Source organism: Sceloporus undulatus, chromosome 3, assembly GCF_019175285.1.
Source record: "Sceloporus undulatus isolate JIND9_A2432 ecotype Alabama chromosome 3, SceUnd_v1.1, whole genome shotgun sequence".
Lineage (NCBI taxonomy): Eukaryota > Metazoa > Chordata > Lepidosauria > Squamata > Phrynosomatidae > Sceloporus > Sceloporus undulatus.
The window spans coordinates 66,878,374-66,899,071 of record NC_056524.1 but is presented as its reverse complement, the minus strand read 5'-3'; the positions used below and the strand labels follow the sequence as shown (position 1 = coordinate 66,899,071).

General features: G+C 38.9%; 1 protein-coding gene across 1 annotated transcript in view; it reads left to right on the top strand.

Moving 5' to 3' along the window:
• The window catches only part of RUNX1 (RUNX family transcription factor 1), a 263,811-nt gene extending 245,456 nt beyond the window's left edge, over window positions 1-18,355 (top strand). Inside the window, exons 7-8 of the mRNA XM_042461118.1 lie at window positions 12,228-12,389; window positions 16,218-18,355. Coding sequence (XP_042317052.1) covers window positions 12,228-12,389; window positions 16,218-16,711 — 656 coding nt within the window. The 3' untranslated portion in view covers window positions 16,712-18,355. The remainder of the gene's footprint in view (window positions 1-12,227; window positions 12,390-16,217) is intronic.
• The last annotated feature ends 2,343 nt before the right edge of the window (window positions 18,356-20,698 follow it).

Below are 20,698 nucleotides of genomic sequence, written 5' to 3'. Positions count from 1 at the left end.
GTGGTATCAAAATATACATATATTCACATATATACATACATACACACACACACACACACACACATATATATATACAACACACACATACATGTATATACGTATACAGACACGTGTATGTATATCTATGTGTATGTATATATATATACATGCATATATGTATGTAAATATATGTGTACACATAGATATTCATACATATATATATATATTATATACACATATATAGGAGGAGGAGGAAGAAGTATGGAAGGGCAAATGGAGGCAAGATCAGGGTGACAGAAGTGCGAGGAGGAAGAGGAGGAGGAGGAAGCAGAAGGACAGAGGGGGCAAACGGGGGCAAGAGTGCCAGAAGCAAATGGTGCAAAATTGCAGCACCCATCATGGGAAATGTGGCACCTTGGAGGTTGTGGGAGGGTGTACCAGGACCCAAGTAAAGTTGCATTCCACACCAAGACCAATTCCAATTGGATTCGAATTGACCTTGGGAAAAGATTTGTGAATTCGCTAGTTCACCGAATTCACCTACTTCTGGAGTGACTTTGGATTGATTTCGTTATTGGGTTGTTTGTTATTATGTATATTTTAACTGTTTTGGATTTTATTGTAATGTATCTTGATGTAAACCGCCGTGATTTTCTTAGAAGGGCGGTATAGAAATAAAATTATTATTATTATTATTATTATTATTATTATTATTATTATTATTATTATTATTATTTAGGATTGGGCTCAGAATGGCTCCGCATAGACAGCAATTGCGTGTGATAATCTATCACGTAATAACATGAATTCCCATGATTGAGTCTGGAATGGTTTGGATTGGAGTTCCAAAAATCGTTGTGTGATAAGGACCATTGAGCTGCTAAATTGATTTGAAAAGCTACCTTCCTTAATTGGTCATGATGGCTTGAGGATTCTGGGAACTATAATCTAAAAAGTAATGGCTGACATCCTGTTCATGAATTGCAGTGGTTGTAAGTCTGGCTCACACCATCCTAATTCACTTTTATGGTCCCACCCTAAAAGTGCTCCCAAAAAACCTACCTTTTAAGCAATATAGCCCCCCTCTCTCACACACAGCCATTTCTGTGTTCCCAGAGAGCAGTGACGATAAGCAGGAAAGCACCTAGCTACAGGAAAATGGCTGGACATGCCCCTGCTCATCCTCCCACTCTCCAGAAATAGAGAAATGGGCATATTGGATGAGATGCACTCCTTAAAAATAGATTTTGGAGTATAGCTTTGGGAGACATAGCTACTGAGATGTAGCTACAGAGATTTAGCTGTGTCTCATGACATTTCCAAGGCCTGCTTACAAACCTGGAAGTCAGTCAGTCATCCCAAGTCATTTGTTAAAGGCCATCATAACAGATTGCTTTAAGAATTGCATTCTTTCTCATTCAGGTTATTTCTGCCTATGAGGAAATAGATAACATGACAAAAGGAAAAATGCATAATTATCAGTATGAATTTAGCCATCGCTCTGCCCATTGTTCATGTGAAAAACTGATTTAAATTTAATCCTCACTGCAATCTTTCACATGGATTTTTTTTGAGCTTTCATCTTCCATGTCACAAGTATTCAACATATTTTTAAGAACATACAATGCAAGCCTATACATGTCCATTCAGAAGCAAACCCCATGAAGTCCAGTTGGACTTGTTCCCAGGAGAGTAGATATCAGGTCACACCCTTAAACATCTAAGTTGCAAGCAAATAAAAATCCACAGGACTCCATTATGTGCATATAGTTTTCATGAGGAGGGTCTACACCTCGTATCTTCTCGTCTTTCTAACCCTCCAGTGTTCCGTGTTAAGAGACATGTTAAATACCAGTAATCGCCAAGCAGCTTCAGTTAGAGTCCCACCTACCCTGAATGTCACCTATATAGGACAGTGGCATGTTCTTATTGTACAAGGCTGAGCTGCAGTGGAAAGAGTATCTATAAATTCTGATGTGGCTACCTCTGCCTACACTGATAATGGAGACCTGGGCCTTATGTCAGAGGCTCTACAGCATCACTGGCAATATATGAAGTTAGAACATGGGTCTGAGGAGATAATGAAGGTCTCCATTTGTTCCACTGAGCTTCCACTCTCCTTTTTGGTTGGAGAATGAAGTCAAAAAATAAACATCAAATTTATAACACTGCTACAGGAGCTTTTAATGTTCAGCAAAGGGCTGTACAGGCCGGCCAAAAGGGGCGGCGTTGGGGTGGAGTGGGGAGGGGGTTGCAACCACACGCCAGATGCCCTGATCCCTCCCCAATGCCAGTGTCATGCCATCCACCCAACCAAATGGCAGGTGGCATCATGCCCTTTCTTCAGTGCAGTGTTTAGATGCGCTGTGCTGAAGAATCAGCAAAAAGCTGCCGCCACCACACCAAGGACAGCTTTTCGTTACTTTTAAGAAAGAGCAGTATTTTTCTAGCATTTTTTGGGCTGGCAACGTGCCAGATCAGGCCTGCGATGTGTAGTTGCTGCAGGCCCAATCCGGCACTCCCAGGGGTGGCATGGAGCCACTCTGTTGTGGTGGTCTGTTTTGCCCTCAAGTTGTCTGAACTTTTTCTGAACTTAATATACAGGTACCATATTGATACCAATAGTTTGAACCCACTGCTCTGTGGGAGCAAGGGGGAATAATTATGTAAGGCATTGTCATTTAACATATTTGTCTTTTTAAAAAAGGTTTAAGATTTTTCTGTGGTGTTTTAAACACTTGTGTTCTATTTGTTTTAAACTCTCAGGATGCAATTGGTTCATGTTTCCATGTTTTTCTTCACAGCTGAACAGACTAGAAAGTCCAATAAAATCAGGCAAGCTTTATAATTAAAAGAAGAACTTGCAAATACAACAGGATTCTCTGTAAAATGACAAGCAAAGGCAACATAGCTCAGTTTTGGTATGTTGCTTAGATACTGAGGCCTTGATGCAACTCTAGTTGTAATTTAAAATAGACCAATTTCTGTTTCCTCTGAAAGTCATTTCAAAGGCCCAAGCTTCTCCATGACTTCTCAAATGGTTTTAATGCCTCAGTAAAACCACAGAAGCTCTAAAATAAAAGCAAACACTGGGGCATGATGTCACAGCTTAAAGGTACTAGTGGCTTTTAAAAGAGCCTAAGTAACTTTGGCAATGATATTGAAATCTGATGTGCACCATTACTCTGTGTACTCTTCAGTAATATTAGCAAAGACTGCCAAAGGGCTGTATGAGGTAATTTCAAAGCTGCCACACAAGTAAAATATTTTTTAAAACCATCCATGTCCTGTGAAATGTATAAACGTATGCAGTGTTCCCCAACTGGTTGCCCTCTAGATGTTTTGGATGATAACACTCATCATGACCTGCCAGATGAGATCTGCCACATTACCACCTTGGAAGCCTTTTAAAGGCTATTAAGATGGATCTCTTCCAGCAGGCCTTTCCAGACTAGACTAGATCTGTTAGATTGTCTCCCCCTACCAACATTGGAATCAACATTGATACCACTATCCCCGTCCCCCTTCCCTCCCGCAGAGGAAGACTCATTTTTGTGTTAATCTGCTTGTAATTTTATTTTATTCACATTGGAATGTTTTAAATTCTCCTATTGTTTAATCTCGTTTTATGGGTTGATCATTGTTTTTATGATTGGGGGGAGGGTTGGGGTTTTGGGGTTATTTTAATTGTAATTTTTAACTGTACAGTTGGCCCTTCTTATACACTGATTTTTTTATACACGAATTCAAGCATACACGGTTTGAAAATGTTCCAAAAAATTATAAATTTCAAATATCAAACCTTGATTTTCCATTTTTTATAAGGGACACCATTTTGCTATGTCATTATATTTAATGGGACTTGAGCATCCATGGATTTTGTTATACACGGGGGATCTTGGAACCAAACCCCAGCGTATAACAAGGGTCCACTGTATGATGTTTTATTCTTAAATGGTTGTAATCCGCTTTGATTCCTCTGCAAAAAAAGCGGAATATAAATAAATTATATTATTGTTGTTATTGTTATTATCATCATCTGCGGTCAGTATGGCCATTGGAGGTGTCATCTGACATGTCTAGAGGACACCAGGATGGGGAAGGATGAAATAATGGGTTTACCTAGAATGTGGCAGGTAAGATAGGAAGAGACTAGAACCAACTTTTAGCAGACCTTCAGGGATTTAAAGATCAAGTTTTCTCACCTTCAGAATGTAAATATTCTTAGGTATACACAAAAGAGCATCATTAATCATTTGGCTGTTGCAGTATTCTGCTTATGGAACTCAGTTGCACCTCTGAAGTTGAGTATTTCACAGCTGGAATCCATAGGTTTTTGTGGTGTTTTCTGGCTATGTGGCCATATTCTGGAAGAGTTGATTCCTGACGTTTCACCAGCATCTGTGGCTGGCATCTTCAGGGGATGCCAAAAACTCAATTGCAACTAATTATCAGCAGGTTCCATCATAAACAGAAGAAGCAGAAACAAGTGCATCCCATGGAAACCACAGAAGAAATGACAGGTATGTCTCAGGAAGCTCAAAGATGGCTGCTTTATGAGTAAAAAAACCCTTTTCTACTCATGAAGCGAGCATCTTGAGACATGTTGATAGTTAACAGGACATCAAGGGGGCTCTGAAGAGTCGCCTGATTTCCTTGGACCTTTTAAAAAAAAACACACATTGTAATTAATCTTGTAATATTTGCAGTTTTTCCAATGGGGGGGGGGTGTCTGGGATGGATCCCCCGTGAATCAGAAGGGTCGACTATATTTTCTGTTGAATTAATTGTTGTTGTCACTTCTGATGTTTGCAAGCATACAGTTCCAATGAAAGATACCTAGTGGCTTCTCTAGATCTGCAGCTCATCTAACATATAGCTCATTTAAGCTCTAGCATAGTGATATAGGAATCTGAGCATCCTTGGAAAAATCTTCACTGCATGCAGGGATCTGATATTACCATAGCATCCAGACCAAGCATAGTCCTTAAGTATTGCCAGAAGGTAATTTTAGGGAGCTTGAATTCTGACTTAAGGTCATCAAATGGTTTTGAAATGGCCATTCTTATCAATAAGCAGTGTTCTGAATTAAGACTCTGTTGCAGCTGTTGTATATATCTTGGCACATAGTTTTAACTAGTTAATTTTGATCTGCCGTTGTTCTTATGACTATTATATTTTGTTGCAAAAATTTAACTTTTGTTGTATGCTGATTTGGAGGGGTTACCTTAAAAGACAGTTTTTAAAACGTTTAAATCAATCAATAAATAAAATAGGATCCTTATTCTGCACCATCCTGACACATATACCTTCCCCCCTCTCTCCCCCACCCCCCTCTCTCTCACACAGAGTGTGTTTTTTTTCATCCAACTTTCTCCCAAGCCCTACATCACTTTTCTCTGTTTTCTGTCTGTGTAATAGGCAGTGGTCATTACATTTTAACATCAGCCAACTACTTGGCACTTAAGAATGAGAGGAGATGCAAAGGCATCAGTCATGAGCTTTCTGCTTTACAGCTGGCAATGTGTCTAGTCTGGGATGGAGGCACAACAGGAAGAGAGTGCTGGCTGGAGATGGTGGGGTTTAATCCAAAACATCTGTAGGGCACCAGTTTGAGGAATGACTGTTAAGGCTTCTGTGTCTGTATGATGTAGAAATAACAAGATAAAGAGCTGCTAGCATTCTTCATGACAAGGACCAGTTGTTTTGATCACTATTCCCCACTCCCAGAACTCATTAGTAATTTTCATAGGAAAGCAGTAGTATTTTTTAATACTCATTTTGAGGGCCAACACAGTGGATCAGAAATAATTTTATTTTTTAAAAAATTGTGACATGAATCTCCAGACCAAGGGTTGCCACCATAAGTTGTCCTTAGGAGAAGCACCCTCCATAATGCAATAGCTGCTGGTGGAATTTTACAGTTCATCTGTAATTTTCCAGTTCCTCATATTCAGATCTGAAAAGTAACAGAATGTGTGTTGCATGTCTGCTGCACATAGTGACAAAATTGTTGTTTAGTAAACTCCACATTTTCTGAAGCCCTGAGTAATCTCTGGCTCTCAGAAAATAACACCAATGTTCAAAAAGGCTGCATTAAGCAAGGATTCCACTTTGATTTTATTATTTATAGGAAAGAGTGTTGTAGAAAAAGAAGAGTGGCTATTCAGAACTGTTGGTAAGAAGTAATGTTTGAGCATTCTGTCACCAAAGCCACTCTTTAGGAGTGGGGATTTTCTGGGTAGGCAGAACTGCAAAGCTTAAATTTGTTAACCAGAGCACCTGGTATTCTCTGTATGAGCTATTGCCCAAGGTGACTGCTATGGTGTGAACACAAGTTATACTCAGAAGTACCTGAGGGAATACATTTAAATGTACAAAACTTGGCCACCATTACTATTTAGCGTAAGAAGAAATGGGGGGACCCAAATAAGTGTCTAAAAAGAAGAAACAGGAAAACAGAAACACACACACACACACACATTCTGTCTCTCTCTGGAGAGAGGAGTATAAGAAATTTGGGAGTTGGACAGTCTTACTAGGTTGATACTGACAAAGAGATTCAAGTAATGACTGAATGTTCACAATTTATTTGATTTTTCAAACCTTGTTTTCATGTAGTTTAAAACAGTTGTCAAAGTAATAAAGCAATTGTATCTCTTGGCAGAATGAGTTTGGCAGAGGGTTCAGCCTGATTATAATGACAAAAAGAGTGTTGCAATTTTCCTGGATCATATCTTACCAGTGATTGACTCATGTTCATAAGGGAATCTAATTAGCATAAACATAATGACTAATTAATTGGTTGTCACCTATATAATCCATTGCTCCTTCAGTGAGGGGGGGATGTTTTATTTTGGAAAACTGGTATTCATGGAGAGAATGAACTTTTTAAACATAGGTTATAATTGTACAGTGGCCCAAACCTCTTCTAAAAGTTATCTTTTATTGCTAGTTACTGGCATATGGCCTTCAATACTGACTCATATCCTGCTTCTCCTTTTTTTGGAAATATTTCCAGCAACATGTGGTATCACAGTGAGATTCAACCCCTATAAATGCCACATACTTACAAGAAGAGGGCAGTGTCTCATCTGTAGTGATCTTGTATGAATTGTCTCATATCATAACAACCCTGTGGCTCCAAAGAAATCAGGGCTGCCATTCACACAGCCCTAAAGTATGTTCTCCTTGCAATCACAACACATTGACAACCATGTAACAACTCCAAAATTGCCAAAAGCTTGAGCTAAAATGCAGGCATCATATATTAACTATTTCCAGTGCCACTTTGGTTGCGCTGTCCATGTGCCTTTATTTTATCTTATTTACTTTATTTATATTCTGCTTTATCCCAGACCAGGACCCAAGACAGCTTTCATAACAGCAAATTAAAAACATTTACAAGAGTACATACACTACAATTATGCTTTTCAGATGCATCTTGCAACCTCCACCTTTTTGAATAAGAAGACTGAAGAGATCTATAAGTGCATACTTAAGTCTTAAACAAGAATATTTTAAATTTCATATAACAGGAATTTAACAGAACCTCAAAAATGTCAAGTAGTTTAACTGAGCAAGACTTCCACAAATATTCCTTTGGCCTGTTATGTGGATATTCAAACTGCATCTTTTCTACAGGTATTGCAGTTTACATTCCAGACACATCCCTTTAAAGCTGGCCCTATCAAGAGGTAGAGTAAACTGGTCATCTCGAGTGACAGATACTGTGAGGGGAGAAACAGATAGGCTGAGCTGGGTGTATCTTACTCTCTATGCTAGACTGCTGTCCTCAGGTTCATTAGAGGACACTATAAAAAAAGTTAGATTCAGCTGCCAGTCTGGTTTGTCTTTCCATATGGAATTGTGGGAGGCACCAATTTTTCTTTCACCACAGGCAATAGAGTGTCTCAGACAATTCCTGGAAGAGCTGGTAGAAAAAGACGGGTATAATTATGCTAGATGATAAACATCTGTTCATTGCTTAGGGAAGCCCTTGTAGGCTGGGATGCAATAGAGAAACAACATAAATAAATTAATTAATTAAATGGATAAATAAATAAAATACTTTCTGTCATAGTTTTGGCTTCCTTAGTGCTAAGTGGATCCATTGCTGCAGTGACTGACATATCACAAATTCTTAAAACAAAAAGAAAAAAAAGGGGGGGGGGGGGGAGAAAAAGATGAATTCCAAACTTACTTTTGACAGTAATACATGTATATAATTATTCAAACTTCTCTCTCTAAAATTAGAAATATGTCCATTTTTTTCTAACTCTGGTTAGAAATCCATCCCCCCCCCAAAAAAAAAAGTCTATTAGGATTTTTCCTTCTTTAAGAAATGTCATTAATGACTTTTCTCTAGTCAACTAGACAATATTATATAATTATATGTAGACTGAGGTGTGGAACATGTGGTTCTTTAGGTTCTTTAGTTCTTTAGCCAACATCTCTAGCGGTGAGTGACAGTGGGGGCTGCAGTCCAAAAACATCTGGAGGGCTGCACATTATATCCATTCTAAAATTTGCTGCATGCTGAATAAGAGCCCTTTTGGAAAGTTTCACATATCCCAACATCACCAGATTGGTGCAGCAATCTGATGGTTTGAGCACTAAGAGAGGTCACAACATGTGCTCTCAGCATGCTGTGTTAATTTCTGTAGGTACCACTGTCCTCCTTGACCAGTTCAGACATGCATTTGGTGGCTGATACCTTCTCACTCACAGAAGGTAAAATTTCAAAATGGGTCAGCTGTATTAAAGCTAGCTGGGAAATGCAAAAAGTGCTCTTCTTTGTGGACACAAATTAAAGGATATTGAAATACAAAGCAGGCATAAAGCACACGTGAAAAAATTTGGCTCTTTGTTGCCTCTGCTGTAGTGAACAATACTGATTGTGCCATAATTTAATGCTGAGTTTTGGGTGGTGTGTATACAGGTCTGTGCAAGAATATTGCCACCTACTGGCCAACATAACAACTGAGAATAAACCACAACAGCCTTCTTGAAAGATAGCCTCCATCCTTCCAGTACAACTATGTTTTTCCAGTATTGGTGATTGGAAGAACACTGAGTATACAAGAAAGATCAAGTGGTGAAGCCTCTTTACCTTAAGTCCCCTCCCTGCCTAATCAAAGCTTATTATATGAAACTATTAAATATTGTGCAACACACACACTGTTTAATTATGGTGGTTGCATTTTTTAAAGAAGCCAAACACAACATTTTTTGTGGCAGTAAAACATGACAGGACCTGAATGGTGGTACAGTGCTTTGTATCTAATAGCTTGTTCAGCATGAGGCTTGAGGCCGAGAACTTGTGTCTAACTAAGCACAGTGTGTAATTCTCTCCCTGAAGAGTTTTATTGCAATACTTAACTATTTAGATATACTTTCTCACACTATGAAAGACAGAAACAGCTCTTGCTCATTGGAAAAACACCCGAGAGTGGACTGAGTAGACCACCAGAGCATCCAACACTTTGTTCCTTTAATCTTTTACAAGTCCTATCACATGTGGTGTACTTGTGAAACAAAGCAAAACAAACATGGATACAAATACATAACGTGATAAGAGATAAACAACATTTTAGTATTAATTTTCATTTGGGAATTTGGAAGAACAAATGAAAAAGAAGAATGTAAAATTAATACAATATATGGTAACTGCAGTTAGATTGCTATATGCATAGCATTGGAAGGACTCAGTTGTTCCCTCTCAAGAGGAATAGCTTATAATGCTCAGTTAATTTGCAGAGATGGACAAATGAACTAATCTTATAAGAGAGGTAATTATAAGGACTTTTAAAGATGAATAGAGTTCTGTGATGGACTATTGGAAGAAAAAATGGGGAGTGGTACATACTTTTGGATTTACAGAAGTTTAGAAAATATTTTTCAATAGTACTGTATGTCATTTCTTTAAAAACAATAGCAATATTAGAAATTTGGTTACATTTCTTTTTTATATATATCTTTATGTAGAATATATTACGGAAGTAGAATTAAACGTTAGGCTGATACCATAAGCTGCCAAGTTGGAAGGCACTTCTTAATTCCTATCTTTATAAATTAGTGTAGAATAGTAGTGTGTGTGTGTGTGTGTGTGTGTGTGTGTGTGTGTATATATATATATTCATTCATTTGTAATGCTTGTAGTATTTCTTGTGGTATAGCCCTGTATGTGTATTCTATATTAAAGGAAAATATATGAAGTCTTTTACATCTTTTGGAAATAATATCTTACACCCACAAGACTAAAGGAATTTAGCCCCCATTATTTTGATTTCCCTTAAATTTTGTGGACCACCATTATTAAGCATTAAACAAACATTTAATAATCAGCTTTCAGTGAAATCACTGGAATAAATGGAAGCCTGGTCTTTAATTTGGTTCATTGGCTTTGTTTCAGAAAATCAGAAAATCTATACTGATACAGTGATGGAACTTCGTGACTGTGATTGTCTTAGCTACTTAACTTTTACACATGGGATGAGAATTTAGAAAGGCTTCTGACAGTGACCAGACATACTGCTCTGATCATGGGCAAAACTTGGAAAAATAACTTTGGGCATTAGTTCCCCGAAGTACCCCAACTTTCAAAATACTAGCTGGACAGTTCTGTGGTTTTAGTTCAAAGGCTAATTCCAGTTATTAATACCAATTAATCAATGAGATTTATATAAGTCCTGACTTAACATACTTTTGAAGAAAAGAAAAGCTGCAGGAAAAAATAAGCAGAGAGAAGACATGTACCAAAAACAAAATTGATGTCCAAACAGCTTGTTTGCCCTAATCTGCTTCCCTTTCTACCCTCATCTACATTTTCTGTGTAGTCACAACTGGACTAAGCACAGAGCCAAAACCAGGGTTCTTTGATTTGGGTTGCTCAAAGGGTATGCATTTGTTAACACTCTAAGTGGTCCAGAAGTGCTAGCAAATGCAGATCACAAACTCAGCTGTCATTGCCATTTTGAGTTCTGCAAGTCAGACATCTACAGACAGTGCAGTGTTTGAAATCTGTCCAAGAAAGTTCTATTTCCACTTGATGAGATTTGCGAGGACAGTCCCCAAATTCCTGGATTCATAGGACTAAAATAAATGGCCAGATGTCTCATTGTAAACAATATTGTACAGTGCCATCAGTAATGACCTTCTGAGTAAGGGTGGCAATCCTTCAGAGCATATTTTGCAAATCCATATCCTTGTGTTATATTTCCATAATGGTTGATGTTGTTTTGGTTGAGAGCATGCATTGAGCTTTTAGAGAAATAGAAGAAGGAGAAACCTGTCCTCTACATATAAAAAAAAAGAAGGCATGGGTTGTGGAAAAATGTGTATGTGATTAGTCAGTTGCTGTTATCCCCTTTATGGCCCATTGGATTTAGAGATGACTGAGCCTTCCATAGGGATCTCTACAGCTGGCTGGCTTCTCTTCCACAGTCCTCAAGAAACTAGTGGATCTCATAGCGCATATTCATGCCACAAAAATATAGCAGTTTGATACCATTCTAACTGCCATGGTTCCATCCTCTGGGGTTTTGTAATTTCATGAGGTACTTTAAAATTATCTTCTATAGAATCAAGTGCCCTTCCCTGAATTTCAGTACTATAGCTCTCTAGCAGAGGATTCTAAATATCCCGCCAAGCTACACATTCCAGGATTATGTAAAATGGAGCCATGGCAGTTCAAGTGTACAATATCTCTGGGATGCTGCTCTGCCTGAGGCATCAAAATCACTTGGACTTGCTCTACAGTTGAATCTGAGGTGGGCAATGGCCATCCCTCCAGACATAGATGGAGTTGTAGTTACCATCATGCCTCACCATTAACTATGCTGGCTAGGCTTCATGTGGGAGTGGTAGTCTAATAACATCCAGAAAGCCACGTGTTGAGTACTGTAAGTTCATAACTAATCTGGTTCATAAGCTCACAACTACTGTGACTGGGAGTTTGCACTTCAGCTTTGTAAAAGAAGTACATTTCTGGATCATAATATCTCAGCAATCAGCAGGCAAACTCTTTGGAAATTTATTGAAAGAATTTCAGCATCTACCAGACTCTTGGTCATCCACTGAAAAATGGGTAATACTCCAACTTTGTTTTAAGGTACAAATATCTGATCACAGTATTGGGCTATAAAAATAATGTCTTCATATACCTTTTTTAAAAAATGATGACTGTATATCTTCCCCCTCCTCCTCCTCCTCCTCTTCCTCTTTCTCTTTTTTCAAACCCATGCCAGATACAAGGCAACTTCAACCATCTCCTCCTTGGCCTTATGACCCTTCTTATCAATATCTTGGATCAATTACAACTCCTTCAGTTCATCCAGCAACACCAATTTCACCTGGAAGGGCTAGTGGAATGACTTCCCTCTCTGCTGAACTTTCAAGCCGACTGACAAGTGAGTTTTGCAAAGGTTTGCATGTTTTTTTCTTTAATTCGCTAATCCCAGGATACTGAAAGTGTGGGGCAGGAATGGAAGGAAACAACAGCCACTGGCAAGAAGGGGAGGTTCTCTTCCTGATGGTGTCCTGCAGATCATTTTTGTGCATGACTGGCTCCTTCTGTCTCCTGCATCCTGGTTCTTTGCCCCTCTTCTGATTCCCGTTGTAGAGATAGTCAAGCACACACTAGTGGTCCTTATAATGAATCCACTCTTGATTTTACTGTTGTTTGTCCTGCAAATGCTCTGAGTTGTATGGGAGCTCTGCTGGACCTGGAGCTCTGAACAGACAGAGGCCAGCACCAGCACAACTCCTCCTCATCTACTTGGAGTAGCTATGGAAAGAGCAAACAAGAGTGAATTCATCACCTCTGTAGTGACTGAACAACTGGCCACCCCATTACAGTTTGTGTCTGTTAACTTTTTCAGTGTGAACAAATGTAGCCAAGGAAACTATTGTTACTCACACATTCACACATACACACACACACACACACCTATGAGAATGAGCAATTACAAAAATCTAGAACATATAGTGTTTGATAAAGTCAAGTTTCAGCTCTTCTTTTCATGTTCTGTTAATCTTCCACATAACTTGATCTAACAACTCCACTGATGACCAGTCCGTTTCCAGACATGATTAAAGTGCTGCTTATAATGCCCTTATCTCCCTACATAAGCTTGCCCAGGCCCCAAGATCCTTTGAAAAGGCCTTTCCATCAGACCCACCACCTTCCCAGGCATGGCTGGTGGGGGCATGAGGCAGGACCTTCTTGGTAGTGCTCCTAGGCTCTGCAACTCCCTTCTCCAAAGAGTCCAGAATGAATCCCTCCTTGCTGTCATTCCATCATTTTTTTTTTCACTCTTAGAACTGGAAGATTGTAAAGGTCTTTAAACAGAGGCTGGATGGCCATCTGTCAGGGATGCTTTGAATGAGAGTTCCTGCATAGCAGGGGGGGTTGCATTGGATGGCCCTTGCTGTCTCTTCCAACTCTATGATTCTATGAAAGAAAGCCCTTTCAAAGGGTGATGTATTGTTTTAATCCCTTATACCTTGGGCTGCCAATGTTCTTATCAAGGTTCCTGTGGCATAGAATCACAGAGTTTTGAAGGAACAATAAGGGCCAGCTATTCCAACCCACTGTCATGGAGAAATATAAATTAAAGCATTCATAAAAGATGCCCATTAAAGACTACCACCTCAGGGTAGCTTGACCCACTATTTTACTCACTACCCAGACGTGAGGAACTGTGATTAGATGGGGGGGGGCTAGATCCTCCTATCTGCCCCAGCTGCCCTCTGTGAACAATGTGAAATTGGATTTAGCCATATCACTGCTGTCCTTTGTCTCCGTACACTGCTCCAGGTGAAGTCTTATGTAATTTTTTTTTGCATCCTACAGATAAGAATCAGTATGTTGAGTGAAAACATTACCTATTTAGTTTTAGCTTGTCACTGTCAAAGACAGAGCTTTGTCTTTCTGTATTGATTCTAGTGGGTGACACAGGACATTATGTCACATAGATCCCTGTATTAACTTATGGACACCAATAAATTGTCTTGAATCTGCCATGTCTTCAGTGGATTTAGTGAACAATTGGCAGCTATCTAAAACACAGTGAAGTGGAATCAAACTGCACAGATTTCATTATGACATATTCCCAAGTTTAGATCCTATGCATACTTTCACATACCCCTTGTCTGCTGTACTGTTGTTATATCCACTGAGTCTCCCTCAATGAAAGTAGCTGCAAATATTGTAACCAGAGGCAATAAACAAACCATGTATTAAAGGTTTCTAAGCTGTCAGTTCAGGATTTCATCCAATTCATTTAGACCAAAATTACTTCCAATTGCCCTCTCACTCAGATGAATGGTGAGTTTGTAACATGTTTACAAGGGATTTTCCTTTGGAGGCATGGAGTCTGTCCATGAAGAAAAGATTTTATTTTTATTTTATTTATTTATTTATTTATTAAAAAAAACTTTCACTCGCTGTTTCCTTACTTTTAGGATTTTATACATCTCAGTTTTACCCTTAAGCAAATGCAGCCAGTTTTATAATGAAGCTTTTGTGTCTGGACTATGATGTTCACTTTAAGTAGAGTTTTGTATGCACATGTTAAAAAGCTTCTAATCTTCATATGCCCTCACTAAATTCACTTGCACACAGTACATAATAGGATAAAGCAAATTTCTCTTCCATGGGGAACAGAGGAGGACAAGGGAAGAAAAAATTGAAAAGATTTTAGGCCAGCCTTTTGAGAAAAATACAATGGATCCAATAAATTGCACTCACACACTAAATGAATAATAAGAGGCACATTTCAATGTACACAATTTGTATTAGCCAAGTGCAGGAGGAGAAATAATAGCTTTTCCACTACCAGTAGTAGTGTAAAACATCCTCAGCACTGTTCAAAAGGTACTAAATTAGGATGGCTGCCTCTTGTCTAGCATGCTTTGATTGACTTTTAACATCTGAAGCACAAGTGAACATTTAATAGATAAAATATCTTCTATCCCAGTACCTTCATACTAGAGAACAACATCACCAGTTGAATTTCTGCCTTTTAAACTGCCTTTAAGGGCACAGGAACCCTGCTATGGAAAAAGGGAGCAATCCTTTTTACAGCTGAAATCTGATAAGCTAGGGAGGTATGTCCAGGTGTTCAGTAGTATTGTTAAGGAGAAACACAAATGGTTATTATACCTGGCACATCCAGAATTAAGGCAATATCACAGGTCACAGAAATCTTCTGAGAAACCCATTAAAGTATATCAAAGAGGCCTGGCTGCTGGGTTGACAAGCTTTCAGAACCTGAGACTACAAGATGTCTGCCGTGCCCTCCTAATCCAGTCACAGTGCAGACGGCTTTTTGTTTTCTTTCTTCCACCTACATACTCTTCCCCCCAGTTCCCCACCCCTTTGTATACAGTCATACTCATTCCTTTTATGCAGACTCTACACTCTGTCTGAGGAGGTGTTGCCATGAGGAAAGATTCCTTTATTGTTATTTTAATGCCTTTAATGCTGGCAAGAAAGAGGAGCCACGGTCTCTGTTAATTGGAGCCTGTCTAGAAACACTCTTTTAAGAGCCCATTATCTCTTTAATCTGTTTTTGGGGGGAGGGGATAAAGAATTGGAGCTGGGTGGTGAGTGAGAGCTCTTCAACCAACAGAGAAGAGTTGACGTTCAACCATTATTTCAAATCACAGTATCTGACATATTTTCATTGCCAGATAAGTTCAGTCTATGAATCTCTGTGAGCTGAAGCAAGGAACTTAAAGTCAGTAGCAGGTTAAGATGAACCAAAAGGAGGTCACAGGTCTGATGTTTGCAGACATTTTCCTTTGCATTGAAAGGTGCCCCTCTCTCCTTAAACCTTCTTAAAGGGATTATAGCAAAATGAACAAAAAGTGTTTGCCTAGCTGAGGATAACTGCCTTAAGTGGCCTGGCCTTGCCTTCACTTCACTGGTTGGTTGGGGTTGCCCATGTGAAACAGTCCTGAAACATTGGCTTCATTCTACATTAGTGCTGTTTGCCTTCAGTGACATCAGCATGCAAGCCATCCTGACAAGCTACTAGGATCTGGATCTTCCAAGTCTTGCACTCTAACCACTGCGGCACACTTGCTATTTGCACCTTTCATATGCAGTGTGACAGATCTTCTTTAAATCTGGAGATCATTTATTAATATTATACACTCTTTTTTCCTGAATTGCAGTGAAATCAGTCTTCCTACTTCTTAACATATTTTCTCTCTCATCTTTTGCAAACCAGGTGCTTCTGACCTAACGGCGTTCAGTGATCCAAGAGTAGGAATTGATCGTCCCTTCCCTGCCATTCCTTCCATTTCTGATCCTCGTATGCACTATTCAGGACCATTCACCTATACCCCAACACCTGTCAGTTCAGGAATAGGAATTGGTATGTCTGCCATGACCACTGCCACGAGATACCACACTTATCTACCCCCTCCATACCCAGGTTCTTCTCAGGCTCAAGGTGGCCCATTTCAGACCAGCTCTCCATCCTATCATCTCTACTATGGAACATCAGCAGGATCATACCAGTTCTCCATGATGTCTGGAGGAGATCGGTCACCTCCACGTATTCTTCCTCCTTGCACTAATGCTTCCACAGGATCGACTCTCCTCAATCCCAACCTTCCAAATCAGAATGATGTTGTGGACACAGAAGGCAGTCACAGCAACTCCCCAACCAGCATGGGGACCACAGCAAGGCTAGAAGAAGCAGTATGGCGACCATATTGAATTATCAGTACAGATGTTCAACCAGCTGATGTCCATGGTATTCTCATGAGTGAATGAGGGCTTTGCCATGTTTATATATCACACAGAGAAGCAAACCGTCCATAAATCAGTGTTTCCAGTAATGGTGGCATGGTGGTAGCCAATTGATTTTTTTCAGTAAGGAGATAACGTTCCTAAAAACTACACTCATCCAAGGGCTGAACTTCTAGAGATGACAATATTTTAAGATGGTGGTAATACTACTCACTCTGTTTGAAGATATGGGGAGGAATAGACACTCGGTGTGTTTCCAGGGTTTGATGCTTCAAAGCTAATTTGGAGCTCCTTGAACCATTTTTTTAAAACCATTTCTTTGACATGGTTTGGAGGCTTAAAGCCTTACACAATCTTAATGAGTTTAATCAATCATTTTGACACATTAGTTAAAAGAAGTATAGGAAGATTCTCAGAGAGAAACTGTGAATGCTTCTGATTTAGCAATGCTGTGAATAAGAGGTTTTATATCCTGGAATTAATTTTTTAACCAAGTTGTATATTCCAAAGAGTATGGGAATTCTTTTTACTTTTTGTTATTTCTTATGATGCAACTCATCCTTCTTTGCTTGTCTTTTTTTATTTCCTTTTTTTGGCACCTTAAAAAATTGCAAAAAGATTTAATCTTTTTTTAAAATGCTTGCTTATCTCATACTTTATCAGCTGAACACATCCAAAAGAGACAAAGAAAACCTTCCCAGAAGGTAATTTAATTTTTCCTTTAATATAAAAAGAGTGAGTGACTAGAGTCCTTTTCAACTACTGAAAACCTATATGATGAGTTGCCTGATATTTATGCTCAGCATTGAGTTTTTGTGTGTGATACTTTTTATTATTTAAATATGCTTTAAAGATAAGCACATGCATTTTGTAGCAACCAAATTTTAAAATTATCACATGTAAAATGACTAGAATAATTATGGGTAATGTGACTTTTAATTATATAGAAGTATTGTTTACATTTTGTTCCATTTCAGTTTTATCAGTCATTTAATACCCAGTGAAGTCATGTTTCTCCAGTTGAGAAACCAAAATAATTTCAAATGTTTGTAAGACAGAAGTAGTGACAAAGTGTCTCTGTTTAAAAGAATTTTGTATCATATTTAGCCACTATTTCATCTCAAAAGTTTTAATAGGAATTGTAGAACTGGAGTGGGGCACTGGAGGCAGGAACTGGATTCAAGAGAGAGCACTTGTGAGTTACCAGGAGAACTGAAAATAATGTTCCATGTTGTGCTGCACCAACATCCTGAAAAGGAAAAGAAATAAACAACAAAACTAAATACAATCAGATACCTGATTGCTATATTGGCAGTGGCCACTGGTGGCTTCCATATCCGTGGTACAGTGAATCTGTCTGGGTTTTAGTTGGATGCTTAAAATACTACCCAAAATAGGTTCAGTGCCTTGAACCGAACCTCTGATGTTCCAAGTAAAACAGATTCACCACCCCATTGTCATGTAAGCCACTGTATGTTAGCAGTAACTTCCAGACTTGTATATTGTTGGTGGAATCTGACAGATCCTGGGCATCCTACAGTTGGCCCTTGGTATCTGCTGGGGTTTGGCTCCAGGACCTCCCATGGATACCAAAATCCATGGATGCTCAAGTTCCACTGTTTACATTGGCATAGTAAAATGGTATCCCTTATATGAAATGACAATATCAAGGTTTGCTTTTTGGTATTTATATATTTTTAAAATATTTTCAAAACGTAAATGGTAGAATCTGTGGATAAAGACTCCATGGATACAGAGGGCCAACTGTATTTTGGAGTGGTAGGGAATGCAAGAACATGGAATCTGCCAATTAGAACTGGGGGCTGGATGTTGTAGTCCAACATTTGGAACAGGGGTAGGCAACCTTTTTGAGCCGGGGGCTGGGTTGCTGTCCCTCAGACAACTGGGGGCCCGAAGCCAAAAAATAAATAATTAAATAATTTGTTTTAAAAATTAAATATATAAATAAACCAGGACAAATGTAGGACAAAATTTTCAAATGGAAGACACTTTTTTTAAAAAAATGGAAGACACGTGAAAAAATTTGCTGATTTTTTAAAAAATGTTAATATAAATATAAATGCATGTTTCTGAGAATTCTATAGACAATGCCCCCCACAAGGTCCCCCAGCGGCAATCGGCGGCAGGACCACGGGCGGGGGCCGGTCCCAAGGGCCTCGCCGGGCCGCCCTGGCCCGCAGGCCACAGGTTGCCTACCCCTGATTTGGAAGATAAGAAATCCCCAATCTCTGCGTGAGATAGAAGATAAGGAACACCTTTCAGTGTGCTACCATGGATGGAAAAAACAGCCAGGCATTTTTGGTAGAAAAACAATGAGAGGGGAGAAAATTAAGGATCCTCCTCCCCCATATTCAATTTGCAGCATCTGAAACTAACTCTCACTTTTTAAAAAAATGATGTCTGGCTGCGTTTCACATTCACTTGGAGCCCCACCAATACGTAAAAGAAGTCCAGAATGCACTAATCTTGCAAAACTGTGGCCCTAACTGAAAAAGAGAAAGAATAACAGTCAACATTGGTAGAATGGGAGAGACCATCCTATAGCACATTATAATTTTGTCCATTTGTTCATAACCACTCTGATTGTGATTGTTTAACGTGTTGTCTATACATCTCAAACAACCAGATATCACGGTAAATGACAAGGCACTATTTTATGTTTGGTCTCAATGTAATAATATTCTTCAAGAACAGAAACCGGTGAAATTGATAGAATTCAGAACTAATCTTTTGATTGTTAATAGACCTTAAAAATCAGTGGAACAATTGCAGGTCAACCCATGAGTATTTGAAAGCAGGCCTAAATCAGTGTTGGGTGTGTTTTAAAAAAATAATGAAAGGATTCGGTTTAGAAAGATCCTGGCGCAGGCAGCAAAACAGCTGAACTTATTTAAAATACTTCTTTTTACTTATGTGTATAGATATAGATGTAATTGTAGATTGCTTTGGCCTTGTTTGTGTGTCTGATGCAGTAGCACTTTGGATAAAATGTTACAGAGGTAAGCAATGCTATGACATCAGTAGGGTCAACTTTCTGCAGCAAATCATTCAGCTGATCTCAGTCATAATGTCTTTTTTAACCTCTTTCCGTTAGTAGTATTACTGGGGTTTTGAAGGTGAATTTTAGACTTTATTTGAGTTAATGCATATGTTTGCAACTAGAGTATTTAAGGAGTTTTTTTTACAAAAGAGAGAGAGAGACATTTGAAGAAACATGTCTGTACTTTGAATTTTTTAAAAAAAAGTTTTTTCAAGTATAATCTTACAAACAGTTACAGCCACGATTTTTCATGTTTCAATTCTATGTCTCCAAATGACATTTAAAGGATCTTTCATGGTAACTTTCCACAATTCAACCTGTAATACAGTGCATTTTTTATGTTACAGTGCTGTTGTCTCCTTTTAGACAAAAATGACAAACAGCAACTAGGTCCACTATAAACTCTACAATCTGTGTATACCATTCGTCCAGTAGTAGAAGAATTCACAATCTAAATCCTCACATTAGTAAACAGGACACTGCTGGGCAGGTTTAGTGAGAAAACAAATATAGTGTGTTTTGGTGGGTCTTTCTCCTCCTGTAAGTACAGTTGCCCCGACCATTTGCATGGACTTCAGATCTGCAACCCTAACTACTTGTGAGGAGCAAACGGAGGGGGTTAAAATGGGGTGTTGGCCCAAGATGCAACAGCTGCTCACAGCGGCAAGCGCTCCATTCAAGCCTATGGGGCTTGAATATCTGCAAGTTTCCATTTTCACGGGGAGTCCGCATGGATCCCCCCAAAACGAAAGGCTGGCTGTATAATAGTTATCACATTCTCCACAAAGAGACTGAAGGTGGAAGCTACACAAGTTTTGACAGTAGTATTCCCATGATTGGTAAAAAAGAAAAAAAGGGGAAAAAAAAAATGGGGGGGATGAAAGTGAGATAGG